This window comes from Schistocerca americana, chromosome 7 (genome assembly GCF_021461395.2).
Source record: "Schistocerca americana isolate TAMUIC-IGC-003095 chromosome 7, iqSchAmer2.1, whole genome shotgun sequence".
Lineage (NCBI taxonomy): Eukaryota > Metazoa > Arthropoda > Insecta > Orthoptera > Acrididae > Schistocerca > Schistocerca americana.
Genome location: NC_060125.1, coordinates 520010455 through 520026436, shown reverse-complemented (window position 1 = coordinate 520026436; position 15982 = coordinate 520010455). Strand labels below are relative to the sequence as shown.

At 44.3% G+C, this 15982-nt stretch overlaps 1 protein-coding gene across 1 annotated transcript in view; it reads right to left on the bottom strand.

Moving 5' to 3' along the window:
• The window catches only part of LOC124623058, a 240575-nt gene that overhangs the window by 113284 nt on the left and 111309 nt on the right, over positions 1-15982 (bottom strand). Inside the window, exon 5 of the mRNA XM_047148851.1 lies at positions 10449-10584. Coding sequence (XP_047004807.1) covers positions 10449-10584 — 136 coding nt within the window. The remainder of the gene's footprint in view (positions 1-10448; positions 10585-15982) is intronic.

Genomic DNA, 15982 nt, shown 5'->3' with positions numbered 1-15982 from the left:
GGGACTCAACATCTGAGGTCATCAGTCCCCTAGAACTTAGAACTACTTAAACCTATCTAACCTAAGGACATCACACACATCCATGCCCGATGCAGGATTCGAACCTGCGACCGTAGCAGTCGCGCGGTTCTGGACTAGAACCGCTCGGCCACCGCGGCCGGTGCCCCAGTCAAGGTAGGTAACTAAAATGTGACGGCGCCAAGCCTTGTCGTATGCCTTATGCAGGTCAAAGAATACCGCGACACGGTGTCGGCATTTAGTAAAAGCCCGTCGGAATTGCTGTTTCCAATCTGAGTAAATGGTCAGTTGTAGATCGTCCTTCCCGGAAGCAATACTGATCTCACAAAATCTTGTACATGGCTGCACGTTCAGAGACCGTGAATAGTTACAACTGAAGAAAATCAGCCCTCGGTCACTATTTGTAACAAATTACCCTGGTTTCGACACTGCTATGAGTGTCTTCCCCAGAATGGCCTATATTCTATAACATGGTCAAAGAATTATAACTAAAAACGTATGATAGTGTATAAGCACTGCCAGTCTTTCACGACGATTCCGTACTTATACTCTATCATACGTTTTTAGTTATAATTCTGTGACCATGTTATAGAATATAGACCACTCTGAGGAAGACACTCCTAGCAGTGTCGAAACCATGTTAATTTGTTAGCCGCGCGGGATTAGCCGAGCGGTCTAAGGGGCTGAAGTCATAGACTGTGCGGCTGGACCCGGCGGAGGTTCGAGTCCTCCCTCGGGCATGGGGTCTTAGGATAATTTAGGTTAAGTAGTGTGTAAGCTTAGGGACTGGTGACCTTAGCAGTTAAGTCCCATAAGATTTCACACACATTTGAACATTTTTTTAATTTGTTAAAAATAGTGACCGAGGGCTGATTTCCTTCAATTGCAACACTGTTATGCTGAAAAAAGGCCCTGAGATTCAAGCACCCAACATATCCAACAATCCTCTCGAGCGGTTTACGAAGGATATTGGTCTGGCTAATCGGTCGGTATGTGTTGAGAGACGTTTGGTTCTTCCTAGACTTAGTGGCGGGGATGACTATGATGCCTCGCCATTGTGAGGGGAAGGCACCCGAGAGCCAAATTCGGTTGAAGAACCTGAGCAGATATTGTCTCTGAGTAACGTCCAAGTGTTGGATCATCTGGTTGTCGATGGAATCCGGGCCAGGGGCCATGTCATATGAAAAGGTAAGAGACTGCAAGAATTCCCATTCAGTGAAGGGTTCATTATAGGCTTGACCTTGGTTGGGGGTTGAAGCAGAGAGGTGTGTGTGTGTGGGGGGGGGTTCTTCGATTCGTCGTTTCTGCCGGAGAAAGGTAGAGGGATAGGAAGAGAATGCCGCTGCTGTCGCCAAGTGCTTCGCGAGGTGTTCTCCAAGGATCTATGGATCAATAGAGCACCCTATACGTTAAGACCTTGGACAGTTGATTGTTCCTGGCGGCCCAGAAAGCTACGGGGCTTGGACCAAACCTGCGATGAGCAGGCATACATCCCAAGGGAGGAAAGATAGCGCTCCCAGCATTCCTTTTTACTCTGCTTAAGAAGGTAGCTTACTGATCGACGACGAGAGGGACATGTGGATAGGAGGATGGCAGTGCCAGCGGCATGAAGAATTGTGTCAGAGACGTCTTGCACTAAAGCATCAATGCAACCCGAGAGAGAGGTAACGAAGTGTGCAATAGACGTATGGTATAAAGGCCAATTGGCTCTGTGGAATATTCAACGTGGCAGTCTGTCTGCCTGGCAGCGGCAGGGGAACGACAGATTCACCGGCAAGTGGTCACTGTCACAAAGATCATCATGAGGTGACAATGAAGTGTAACCGCGAGAGCAGGTGAGGAGGTCGTAAGATCGATAGCAGAGAAGGGCCATGAGCGGCACTGATGTGGGTATTTGAACTGTCATTGAGGAGAAACAAATCCAAGTCTGTAAGAAGTTGATCAATTAGAAGACCCCTGTACTCGTTAGACTATTCACTCTATTCTTCACTTTCACTGAGGACAGCAATGTCATCAGCGAATCTAATCATTTATATCCTTTCGACACGAATTTTAATTGCACTCCTGAACCTTTCTTTTATTTCTGTCACTGCTTCTTAGATATATAGATTGAACAGTAGGGGCGAAATACTGTATCCCTCAATTACACCCTTTTTAATCAGAGCACTTTGTTCTTGCCATTCCACTCTCATTGGCCCCTCTTGGCGCTTGTACGTATTGTATAATACCCGTCTTTCTCTATTGCTTACTCCTATTCTTCTTAGAATATACTGCACCATTTGACGTTGTCGAACGCTTTCTCCAGGTTGACAAATCTTATGAACGGGTCGTGATCTTTCTTTAGTTTTGCATCTATTATCAACCGCAACGTCAGAATTGCTTCTCTGGTGCCTTTACCTCTCCTGAAGCCACACTGATCGTCATCTAACACACTCTTAATTTTATTTTCCATTTTTCTGCAAATTATTATTCTTGCCAGCAATTTGGATGCATGAGCTGTTACGCCGATTGTGCAATAATTCTCGCACTTGTCTGCTCTTACAACTTTCGGAAATTCCGGAAAGTCAGATGGTATATCGCCAGACTCATACTTTCGACAGTCCACGTGAACAGCCGTTTTGTTGCCACTTCTCCTAACGATTTTAGAAATTTTGGCGGAATGTTACCTACCCCTCCTGCCTTATTTGAACTTAATGCTTCCAAAGCTCTTTTAAATTCTGATTATAATACTGGTTCCTCTAACTCTTCTACATCGGCTTCTGTTTCTTCTTCTATCACGCCATCAGACAAGTCTTCCCCGTTCACAGAGGCCTTCAGTGTACTCTTTCCACCTATCCGCTATCTCCTCTGCGCTTAATAGTGGAATTCCCACTGCACTTTTTATGTTACCATCATTTCTTTTAATTTCACCGAAAGTTGTTTTGATTTTTCTGTACGCTGAGTCAGTACTTCTGACAATCATTTACCGACCGGTGTAGCCGAGCGGTTCTAGGCGCTTCAGTCTGGAACCGCACAACCGCTACAGTCGCAGGTTCGAACCCTGCCTCGGGCATGGAAGTGTGTGATGTCCTTAGGTTAGTTAGGTTTAAGTACTTCTAAGTTCTAGGGGACTGATGAATTCAGATATTAAGTCCCATAGCGCTCAGAGCCATTTTTTGACAATCATTTCTTTTCCGATTCCTTCACGTTTTTCATGTAGCCATTTAACCTTAGCTTCCCTGCACTTCCTAATTATGTCATTCCTAAGTGACTTGTATTTCTGTATTGCTGAATCTCCCTGAAAATTTTTGTACTTCCTTCTTTCGTCGATCAACTGAAGTGTTTCTTCTGTTTGGCATGTTTTCTTTGCAGTTACCTTCCTTGTACCTACCTTTTTTCTCTCAAATTTCTATGACTGTTCTTTTTAGGGATGTCCATTCCTTTTTAACTGAACTGCCTTCTGAGCTATTCATCATATCAGTATTGCCTTAGAGAACTTCAAGAGTATCGCTTCATTGCTTAGTACTTCCGTATCCCACTTCTTTTCTCATTTATTCTTCCTGGCCAGTCTATTCTTCATCTCTATCAAACTGTGCTCTGCGTCTATATCTGCTCCTGGGTACTTCTTACAATCTAGTATCTACACTCTTTCTCATAAATTAAGGATAATTGCAGAATGTGGTGCCACACAACGTGGTCCCGAAAGACATGTGCTACAAAACGCCACTGTTTCCTGCGCATGTACCCCGACATCAATATGGGATATGATCACCATCAACACGTACACAAGCCGCCCAACGGGTTGGCATGCTCTGGGTCAGGTGGTCGAGCAGCTGCTGGGTTATAACCTCCAATTCTTGCATCAGTGCCTGTCGGAGCTCCTGAAGTGTCCTAGGGGTTTGAAGACGTGCAGCGATACGTCGACCGAGAGCGTCCCAGACGTGGTCGGTGGGGCTTAGATCTGGAGAACAGGCAGGCCACTCCATTCGCCGGGTATCTTCTGTTTCAAGTTACTGCTCCACGATGGCATCTCGGTGGGGCCGTGCGTTATCATCTATCAGGAGGAAGGTGGGACCCACTGCACCCCTGAAAAGGCGGACATACTGATGCAAAATGACGTCCCGATGTACCTGACCTGTTACAGTTCCTCTGTCAAAGACATGCAGGGGTGTACGTGCACCAATCATAATCCCACCCCACACTTTCAGGTCCCTTTCAAGGACATTAAGGGTTTGGTTTCTGGTTCCTGGTTCACGCCAGATGAAAACCCGGCGAGAATCACTGTTCAGACTATTCCTGGACTCGTCCGTGAACATAACCTGGGACCACTGTTCCAGTGACCATGTACTGTGTTCTTGACACCAGGCTTTACGGGCTCTCCTGTGACCAGGGTTCAGTGGAATGCACCTTGCAGGTCTCCAGGCCTACAAATCATGTCTGTTCAGTCATCTGTAGACTGTGTGTCTGGAGACAACCGTTCCAGTGGCCGCAGTAAGGTCCCGAGCAAGGCTACCTGCAGTACCCCGTGGCCGTCTGCGGGCGTTGATGGTGAGATATGGGTCTTCTTGTGGTGTTGTACACTGTGGACGTCCCGTACTTTAGCGTCTGGACACGTTTCCTGTCTGCTGGAATCGTTGTCATAATCTTGAGATCACACTTTGTGGCACACGGAGGGCCCGTGCTATGACCTGCTGTGTTTGACCAGCCTCCAGTCACCCTAGTATTCTACATCTCATAACGCCATCAACATGTGTTCTTTGAGTCATTTTCAATGCACAGTCACCAGTAGCACGTCTGAAAACGTCTGCACACTTACTCTCTGCACCGTACTCTGACATGCACCAACCCACCTCTGCGTATGTGGACTGCTCCCAGCGCTACCGTGTGACGACCGCAGGTCAAATGCACCGCACGGTCATACCCAGAGGTGATTTAAACCCGCAAACCGCTCACCAGAGCGTTGTTTCACAACGTATCAGCATTATCCTTTATTTATGAGCATGAGTGTAATTTCGAAATCTGTGCCTGACCATGATGTAATCTAACTGAAATCTTTACTTAACTCCCGGCCTTTACCAAGTATACTTTCTCCTCTTGTGATTCTTGAACATAATATTCGCTGTTACTAGCTGAAGATTATTTAAGAACAAAATTAGTCTTTCTCCTTTCCCGTCCCTAGTAACTGTTTCTTCTACCCCTTCCCCTACAACCGCATTCTACTCTCCCATTACTATTAGATTTTCATTTCCCTTTACATACTGAATTACCCGTTCAATTTCTTCCTATACTCTCTCTATCTCTTCCTCTTCAGCTTGCGACGTCGATATGTATACTGAAGTATTTTTGTCGGTGTTAGTCTCCCGTCAGTTCCAATGAGAATAATCCTATCACTGAACTGTTCACAGTAACTCACTCTCCGCTCTACCTTCCTATTCATAACGTATCCTACTCCAGTTATACCATTTTCTGCTGCTGTTGATATTACCTTATTCTTGTCTGACCAGAAATCCTTGTCTTCCTTCCATTACGCTTTACTGACCTCCACGGGGGATGTTTCTAACAATAAAAATAAGAACTACGCAATATATGGGCTGCACGGGTTTCTAGGATGTAGGTTATAAGTAAAAGGAGCAATTAAAGAAATTCTTCAACAGCTTTTAACAAAAATGAGTCTACTTCACCAGAGTGTGGGAATTGCGCTGCTGAGAAATCGTCTGTAATCTGGAATGTAAGGATTAACCCCAACCCCTATCTCATACCTACCCAAACGGTCAGTAAAGTTACCACATTAATGTCGGTTAGGATGGAAACAGAACAGTCTACAACAGACGAACACCACGCCAGAATTCAGCACGACATTCCATGGTAAATTGCTTCCTATTTGTGTCATAGACTTACTGTTTTTGTTACATTATCTATATGACAAGAGGTCCAATAAAGGAAATGCCTTGCATGAAAGAGAGCAGCTGCTGGGAGAACAAAAGCAGAGGAGGGATTTTGTTAGGACAAGAGTTGGTAAAGTATTCTGAACTAGCGATGTACTGACGTTTAGATAAATCGTTTGAGTGATATCGTTGCTACCGATCTGTCGCGTGTAAAAGGTGTCGATATTGTCGATAACAATACTAATTCGTAAGTTATGGAGTTTGAAACAGAAAACAGTAACTATTTAAATGTGTTCTATAAGAGATCGCGTGGTCTTAGGCACCTTGTCACAGTTCGCGCGGCTACCCCCGTCGGAGGTTCGAGTCCTTCCTTGGGCATCGGTGTGTATGTTGTCCTTAGCGTAAGTTAGTTGAAGTTAGATTAAGTAGTGTGCAAGCTTAGGGACCGATGACCTCAGCAGTTTGGTCCCTTAGAACTTACCACAAATTTCGGCTTGCAAGAGCTCTATCATTGTCGATTTACACAGAAATTTGTATAATGTTTATATTTAAAACATGTAAAAATTTTAGCTGCTTTAAAATTAAATTTATAGCGTTGCTCACTTTCACTAAACCTACATTCAGACAGATATCAGAGAGAAACATAATTCACAGAACTTGACTGAAAGGAGGGTTAGGTTGGCAGGACACATCACGAGGCATGAAGGAGTAGTTCATTAGGTACTGTATGGAAGTACGAGGTCTTGCCTAAACACCATCTTTGGCATTATATTTATCAACATAGCAGGATATAATAAATTGATATCTTAGAGATAAGGAAGTAATGTTGCTAGTGCCTGATGATGACGAACTAATGTTTGGAAATAACTATTTAGTTCTTTTATTGAGGTAAACCACTTACATGTCATATTAGCAACTTCAGCTCATAGCATCTGTCTAAAGTGACGAACGCCGACCTCAGTGCTTGCATTACAACAACGCATAACATTTTGCTGCATTCTCTCATATATCCTCGCTGTCTGTTGTTTAATAAAACAGTCAGATCATGTGATCATGTTGGCTTTGTGACAAGAGATCCCCCTCGAATCCAATGATGAGATTATCCCTATGAGCGATCTTCCCCCACTCTTTGACATTTTTAGGTTCCGTATCTCAGTCGGTAAAAACGGAACCGTTGTAGGATCTTTGTTATCCGATGTCTGTCTGCCTGTCCGTCCGTCAAGACAGCTTTTTTTCAAAAATTACAATAGAAAATTTGAAATTACACAAAAAATTTAAAATTAGAGCCAAAATTTAAAACATTCTCGAAAGGCTCGTAATTGCCGGGACTGATATCTTTGGCTGCTTCGATGTCTACGGGACGGTCAGACACCCATTGCATTACCCTATTACTGTTCTGCTAATTTCCAGGTAACAGACTACAATGGAAGCAGGATACGGTTGGCAAAATAAAATGTCGTTAAGACAGTCATCTTTATCTATTTTGTCATTTCATATCCAAACAGTAGGACTGGTCTCGTTAATTGATTACTGTATGACTCCTCTCGTGATTTCTCCAGGGTTGCTTAAATTCCCCCCCCCCTTTCCAGTACTCCAGAGTGATAACACAACGAAGATACAGATGGCCGTTGACGTGATGGCTTTAGATGCGTTGGGAAGAGTACATATGAACTACAAGGATGAGACTGACCAATTTAGTTGGAGCATGAGAAGGATTATTTCTATGCATCTGACTGATGGGCTGAAGACCCTCATTACGACGTTATTTCGTTTACTTTTTACATACAAGCAGTCATTTTCCTATCAAAATTCACTCAAAGGTGCTCCCTTTAGTACTGCAGTATAAGGATAACATGAAGTCCACGAAACATTTCAAAAAATCGGTACAGATATATGGTCTATAACAACTCCGCAAATGATACAGCATGTGAAAGACTAACTCTTAAACATTTTTCGCAGTGTTTTTAAATGTTCTATGTGTCTAACCATCACACCACTTACACATTTAATCAGTTGGCCCATTCTGGACATACCCGACCCAGCAAAATCAGAAGTGATAGTAAGAACCATTGCTGCGATGCGGTATCGCAAGTCTCCGATAATCTTGATAGAGATCGGACATAAACTCTATCCCCGAAGTAATTTTGCACTAACTCAACAGGCAGATTCTGTGGAACTTGGCTACATCACGTTCCTCACACACAGTCCACTGGCTGTTCTGACACACCTGATCAGTCGGAACATTTTGTATCGCCCAAGCAACCATCCTGCTCGCATTTTTTGGTGCTTCTTCACTCTCCTGTTGTAAATGGATGGTGTCTTGAAAAACTTGCCATGGAAAGCTCTTTGTGTTCCGGCGTAACCACACGGGCCGGCACGATGATGAAGAACGGAAGAGCAGAGAGGGTTGTGAGCCAGTAGTATGCTGACTAGGATGACATCACAACTGGAGCGGCATCTACACTAAGAGAATATAAGCGACACGCCACCTAGCTGCAGCCGGACTGGACAACGAGCCGTCATACAAACGCTACAGCTGTGACTTATGAACTGTACTATTTTGCTTGCATTGAAATTGTACATACCGAAGGACATTGATTATTTACGTGTCGCCATTTGCTTGCGACACACTTTTGTGAATGCGCAAAGTTAAGTATTGTAAGTTTAATTTTCTGTAATAAACTCCATTAACACGATTTTCTTGAATTGTTGTCTAGCAATCCGATAAACCAGCTTCCTAGGCACCCTCTATTAGACGAGTGGGCAGGATATCACACTATCATTACCCATTTGAAATGGGCAAATTCTAGCCATCAAAATAATTCCTCTGCCTGATTCGCCACCATTTTTAGCAAGTATTGTTGGTGGCGACCCCGTCAGAGATTTTCCAAACTAACTTTGGGGCACCACGACTCCAAAAAGCTTTGAGAGTTTATATTTCTCATTTGTTACGACATATTTAGCCATTTACCTATACCAGTTTTTCAAAACTTTTCAAAGACTTTATATGAGGGCTGTTCGGAAAGTAAGGAAAGATCGGCCGTGAAATGGAAACCACAGAGAAAATCAAAACTGTTTTTTTTTGCACATTTAGCTACACGCTCCAGGTACTTCTCTTCATAGTCGCTGCTCCGACTTAGACATTTGTCGGGGCGTTATACCAAATTTCCAACACCATCGTCGTAGAAGGCAGCCGCCTGTGCTTTCCGATAACTCTCTATGCTGGTCTACAGCGCGTAACCTATGCCCAAGTGTTGTCTTCGTATCCAGCGTTTCATATGAACAGAGATGATACTCAGGACGAGCCAATTAGGGCTGTGTTGTGAGTGATCGAACACTCGAAAAGGCCGCAGGAGCTTCTTCACTACCCCTGCAGAGTGCGGCTGAGAATTGCCATGAAGATGGAAATGCGTGGCAGTTGTGCTAGGTGGGCTGCATTCATTAAGGCGAAGCCTCTCAGCAGGCCCTCCTACTTGGTGGGAGACATTGTTGTTCTAGGCACCTTTACTCGCTCACAGTGCGCTCACAACTGAAAAGAGCGTCTTGATGCGATCTACAGGGATACTAGTGACACTGCCCAAAGCGTCTGTGAAAAGCCTTGTCGGATTTTCACAATGGTTTCCATTTCGCGACCGATCGTTCGCCATTTTCCGAATAGCCCTTGTAATTACACAGTATAATACACGACAAAAATTATGAGCTTTCTTGTAGAGTGTGAAATTAAATGTTAGTGGGTGAACGAAAATAAATCGGGGATTGACAGTAACATGAGGGGTAGAACTTCAATAGTGGTAACTATTTATTTACAGCTCGTACTAAATAGATACGTGTTTCAAAGTTTTACTGACCTTCAAAGTAGTCACCTGTCACTTCTGTCTCTATGCTGTTCATTTTTGGAACCACAACCTACGACTAGCTCAGAGACAGAAGTGATGGCACTTTATGCAGGACCTGACCATCATTTTGCAGGACAATGCTCAAGCACATACAGTGCAAGCTGTTACTGATTTTGTGACTGATGGGAATGCTAAGTGCTACACCACCTACTGCACTCCCCTGACTTAAGCCCTTGTGAGTTCAACTCGATTTCTAAACTGAAGGAAACACTCCATGGCATTCGCTTCAGAACTGCTACAAATTCGTCTGGCAATAGACCGTGCTGCTCGAACTGTCACCACAACTGGCACTACTAAGAGTATCCTACGACTTCCACATCGCTGGCAATGGGTTATACACAATGTTGGTGAGTACTCTGAAGGTCGGTAAAACTTTGAAACACATATCTATTTTGTACGAGCTGTAAATAAATAGTTGCCACTATTAAAGCTCCAAACCTCGTATAAGTGCTTCTCTTTGTCACGTATTAAAAAAGAAATTGAACTTCTACAGGTAACAGTAGCGGTTCCGAGATGGAACCCTTAGGAACACCAGAAGCGTTGTGATGTTGATGACGTATACAGTTTATCGACACGGATTATTGATTTACGAATAAGCTCCATTTGGCGAGTGACTAATTTACTTCCTCGTTAAATCTGCAGCGTAGGGGGATGACTCTTCGATACTTACACGCCGTTGGGGACACAGTGCGCAGGCGCGTAGAATCCATCGCCCTCGCATCGCGGCCTCCAAGCGGCGATTCCCAGCGACGCTGACGCCTCGTCACTGTCGTAAGCCTTCTGGTCGCGCGTGCAGGTCGTGTTCACTGTGGGGAAAGACAGGGAGAGTCACTGGATACACCAGAAATTACACGAGCGAAGCTCGCTTTCTACACTCGAGGTCCGGAATGCACTTATTACGTGCAAACAATTTCTGGCTTTAACTCACCTAATTCAAAGGCAGGACTCTCAGAACCGAATAGTTTTCGGTACGCTAAGTGGCTTTACAAGGCCTTTGTAACAGTGTGATGGTTATGATTGTAACTGTCATTGCTACTGATGGTTGGAATCCTTTACGGGTCTATGTGCTTAAATAAGAAAAGTTTTTTTTATTCACTCCCATTGGTTATCTTATTTTTCCGAACTTTTTGTGTTGTGTACGGGCATATGTTCCACTCAGGGGTCTGTGATGAGATCATGAAATACACTACTGGCTACACCACGAAGATGACGTGCTACAGACGCGAAATTTAATCGACAGGAAGAAGATGCTGTGATATGCAAATGATGAGCCTACAGCGTGCTGACATGAGGAAAGTTTCCAACCGATTTCTCATACACAAACAGCAGTTGACCGGCGTTGCCTGGTGAAACATTGTTGTGATGCCTCGTGTAAGGAGGAGAAATGCGTACCATCACGTTTCAGACTTTGATAAAGGTCGTGTTGTAGCCTATCGCGATTGCGGTTTATTGTATCGCGACAGTGCTGCTCGTGTTGGTCGAGATCCAATGACTCTTAGCATAATATGGAATCGGTGGGTTCAGGAGGGTAATACGGAACGCCGTGCTGGATCCCAACGGCCTCGTATCACTAGCAGTCGAGATGACAGGCATCTTATCCGCATGGCTGTAACGGATCGTGCAGCCACGTCTCGATCCCTGAGTCAACAGATGGGGACGTTTGCATGACAACAACCATCTGCAAGAACAGTTCGACGACGTTTGCAGCAGCATGGACTATCAGGTCGGAGACCGTGGCTGCGGTTACCTTTGACGCTGCATCACAGACAGGAGCGTCTGCGATGGTGTACTCAACGACGAACCTGGGTGCACGAATGGCAAAACGTCATTTCTTCGGATGAATCCAGGTTCCGTTTACAGCATCATGATGGTCGCATCCGTGTTTGGCGAAATCGCGGTGAACGCACATTGGAAGCGTGTATTCGTCATCGCCATACTGGCGTATCACCCAGCGTGATGGTATGGGGTACCATTGGTTATACGTCTCGGTCACCTCTTGTTCGCATTGACGGCACTTTGAAGAGTGGACGTTACATTTCAGATGTGTTACGACCCGTGGCTCTACCCTTCATTCGATCCCTGCGAAACTCTACATTTCAGCAGGATAATGCACGTCCGCATGTTGCAGGTCCTGGACGGGCCTTTCTGGATACAAAAAATGTTCGACTGCTGCCCTGGCCAGCACATTCTCCAGATGTCTCACCAATTGAAAACGTCTGGTCAATAGTGGCCGAGGAACTGGCTCGCCACAATACGCCAGTCACTACTCTTGATGAATCGTGGTATCGTGTTGAAGCTACATGGGCAGCTGTACCTGTACACGCCATCCAAGCCCTGTTTGACTCAATGCCCAAGCGTATCAAGGCCGTTATTACGGCCAGAGGTGATTGTTCTGGGTACTGATTTCTCAGGATCTAAGCACCCAAATTGCGTGCAAATGTAATCACATGTCAGTTCTAGTATAATATATTTGTCTAATGAATACCCGTTTATCATCTGCATTTCTTCTTGGTGTAGCAATTTTAATGGCCAGTAGTGTATATTGAGTTCTATTTCTGCTTTTGAGGACAATCCGAAACAGGAGGTAGAGGGCGAATAATGGTATCAGAATATAGTCTATTCCTCTCGAATATACGAGGGCAGTTCAATAAGTAATGCAACACATTTTTTTTCTCGGCCAATTTTGGTTGAAAAAACCGGAAATTTCTTGTGGAATATTTTCAAACATTCCCGCTTCGTCTCGTATAGTTTTATTGACTTCCGACAGGTGGCAGCGCTGTACGGAGCTGTTAAAATGGCGTCTGTAATGGATGTGCGTTGCAAACAACGTGCAGTGATCGAGTTTCTTTTGGCGGAAAACCAGGGCATCTCAGATATTTTTAGGCGCTTGCAGAATGTCTACGGTGATCTGGCAGTGGACAAAAGCACGGTGAGTCGTTGGGCAAAGCGTGTGTCATCATCACCGCAAGGTCAAGCTAGACTGTCTGATCTCCCGCGTGCGGGCCGGCCGTGCACAGCTGTGACTCCTGCAATGGCGGAGCGTGCGAACACACTCGTTCGAGATGATCGACGGATCACCATCAAACAACTCAGTGCTCAACTTGACATCTCTGTTGGTAGAGCTGTCACAATTGTTCACCAGTTGGGATATTCAAAGGTTTGTTCCCGCTGGGTCCCTCGTTGTCTAACCGAACACCATAAAGAGCAAAGGAGAACCATCTGTGCGGAATTGCTTGCTCGTCATGTGGCTGAGGGTGACAATTTCTTGTCAAAGATTGTTACAGGCGATAAAACATGGGTTCATCACTTCGAACCTGAAACAAAACGGAAATCAATGGAGTGGCGCCACACCCACTCCCCTACCAAGAAAACGTTTAAAGCCATACCCTCAGCCGGTAAAGTCATGGTTACAGTCTTCTGGGACGCTGAAGGGGTTATTCTGTTCGATGTCCTTCCCCATGGACAAACGATAAACTCTGAAGTGTATTGTGCTACTCTTCAGAAATTGAAGAAACGACTTCAGCGTGTTCGTAGGCACAAAAATCTGAACGAACTTCTCCTTCTTCATGACAACGCAAGACCTCACACAAGCCTTCCCACCCGAGAGGAGCTCACAAAACTTCAGTGGACTGTTCTTCCTCATGCACCCTACAGCCCCGATCTCGCACCGCCGGATTTCCATATGTTTGGCCCAATGAAGGACGCAATCCGTGGGAGGCACTACGCGGATGATGAAGAAGTTATTGATGCAGTACGACGTTGGCTCCGACATCGACCAGTGGAATGGTACCGTACAGGCATACAGGCCCTCATTTCAAGGTGGCGTAAGGCCGTAGCATTGAATGGAGATTACGTTGAAAAATAGTGTTGTGTAGCTAAAAGATTGGGGAATAACCTGGTATATTTCAATGCTGAATAAAACAACCCCTGTTTCAGAAAAAAAATGTGTTGCATTACTTATTGAACTGCCCTCGTAAGTCTAGTTAGACTGATGGAAGCAATCATCGGTATATCTTGTCCTCATTACTTATTTGATTGTGGAGGTATTTGGTGTTTAATCCAGAACATCATTCAAGAAGACTGACATTTAATCCGGACCGTGACCACCCAAGAAGATTTCAAACCGCCAAAACTTTTCTTAGCACTCTTAGGGCATCAGATTCTTGAACTGAGAAAAAGAAGACAGAATATGCATTAACAGAACGTACATGAAGCACCTTCGTTTTAGTAATGGCAAAGCGCTGTTTATCTCTAATGAAGGTAAAGTCCAAGAACTCTGTAGAACCAGTTTGAAGGTAGAGCTGAAAATAAATAACAATAATTCTAAAATAATTCAAGTGAGGGTGCTATTTCACAACCTTTCCTTACTTAGCTTGAGATGCGATAAAATTTCCACACGTGCAAGCATGAGTTGATCGATGGTATGTCTTGTACTGAAAATGTGGCAGAGTGTCAGAAATGTCTAGCAGCGCTCTTTGGAGCGGCAATCAGTCACATTTGGCTGGCAAAAGTTTGAAAGGACAGTTTCCTGCTTTAGAGCACTCATATTGCAATTTTTGAATGGGAAGGATGTAGGTCTAGACAGAGTCACGTGCTGTGGCTCCTGGGTGTAGGGAATACTTTGCTATTATAATTTTCTGCATTAACCCCTATTCTACTTTCGATGTTTCTATGACACATCCTCAATACACTCATATTACTGATGGCTCCCGTGACCTAGAACTCAGTGATTTGCGAATGGGTTTGAACATCCTACCTATGTGAGCGAAAATATCAACTCCATCTTTCGTCATGATTTCGAGCATAATGCTTACATAGCCTCCTTCAGCTGGAAGCATATCAATTAAATTTACTAGTAGCTTTGTGTCGAGCACCTGTTGTGAAAAATGTTACTACAGTACGATTAAATTTACTTGATGGTTGGCATTTGTAACTTGCCACTACAGTGTTGCCACATCAGCTGCTCATACCGCTCAGTTATAGGTGACACACAAACACGGCAGGTCACTTCACAGATGCTGTTAATGTGTAACGCGGAACAATGTTGCAAGTGCCAGTGGAGGTATGACAGAAATGTCAGATCCTCTGACGAAAGGCGATTTTAAGTGATCAATGAACTCCGGCACGTTTCCTGCCCTTGAATTTAAACTCATGTCCTAAGCCAACCACAACCTCGTGATGGGCAGTGTATCCAAGAAAACGTTGGTCAGCAGTCTGCGGTAGAACTAGATAACGATCTCTCTGTTCCAGGCGATTAAGGCCAACCTCTAAGAGCAAACTCAAGACAGAGAGATTTCAGGTTCAGCGATAAAAGCAAACTGTAATTTCTCACAGTCGTTGGTGATCTGAAACTATCCTCACACTGTCTACAAGAGCCGCCACATTACCAAACGATGAAGGTTGTAGGTGACAAAGCCAATTCCGAACGAAAAAAGAAAGACAGAAAGAAAAACATGAGCAAATAAAAAAATCAATACTATGATGAAAATTACACAATCTACATCTACATGTATACCCTGAAAATCACATCTAAGTGTCTGGCAGAGGGTTCATCAAACCACCTTCACAATTCTCTATTATTTCAATCTCGTATAGCGCACAGAAAGAACGAACACCTATATCTTTCCGTACGAGCTCTGATTTCCCATATTTTATAGTGGTGATGGTTTCACTCTATGTAGGTCGGTGCCAACAAAATATTTTCGCATTCGGAGGAGAAAGTTGGTGATTGGAATTTCGCGAGAAGAGTCCGTCGCAACGAAATCGCCTTTCCTTTAATGATGTCCTGCCCAAATCATGTATCATTTCAGTGACACTCTCTCCCATATTTCGCGATAATACAAAACGTGCTGCACTTCTTTGAACTTTTTCGATGTACTCCGTCAGTCCTATCTGGTAAGGATCCCGTACCGCGCAGCAGTATCCTAAAAGAGAACGGACAAACGTAGCGTAGGCAGTCTCCTTAGTAGATCTGTTACATTTTTAAGTGTCCTCCCAATAAACCGCAGTCTTTGGTTAGTCTTCCCCACAACATTTTCTAAGTGTTCCTTCCAATTTAAGTTGTTCGTAATTGTAATTCCTAGGTATTTAGATGAATTTACGGCCTTTATAGTTGACTGATTTATCGTGTAACCGAAGTTTACTGATTCCTTTTAGCACTCATGTGGATGACCTCACACTTTTCGTTATTTAGCATCAACTGCC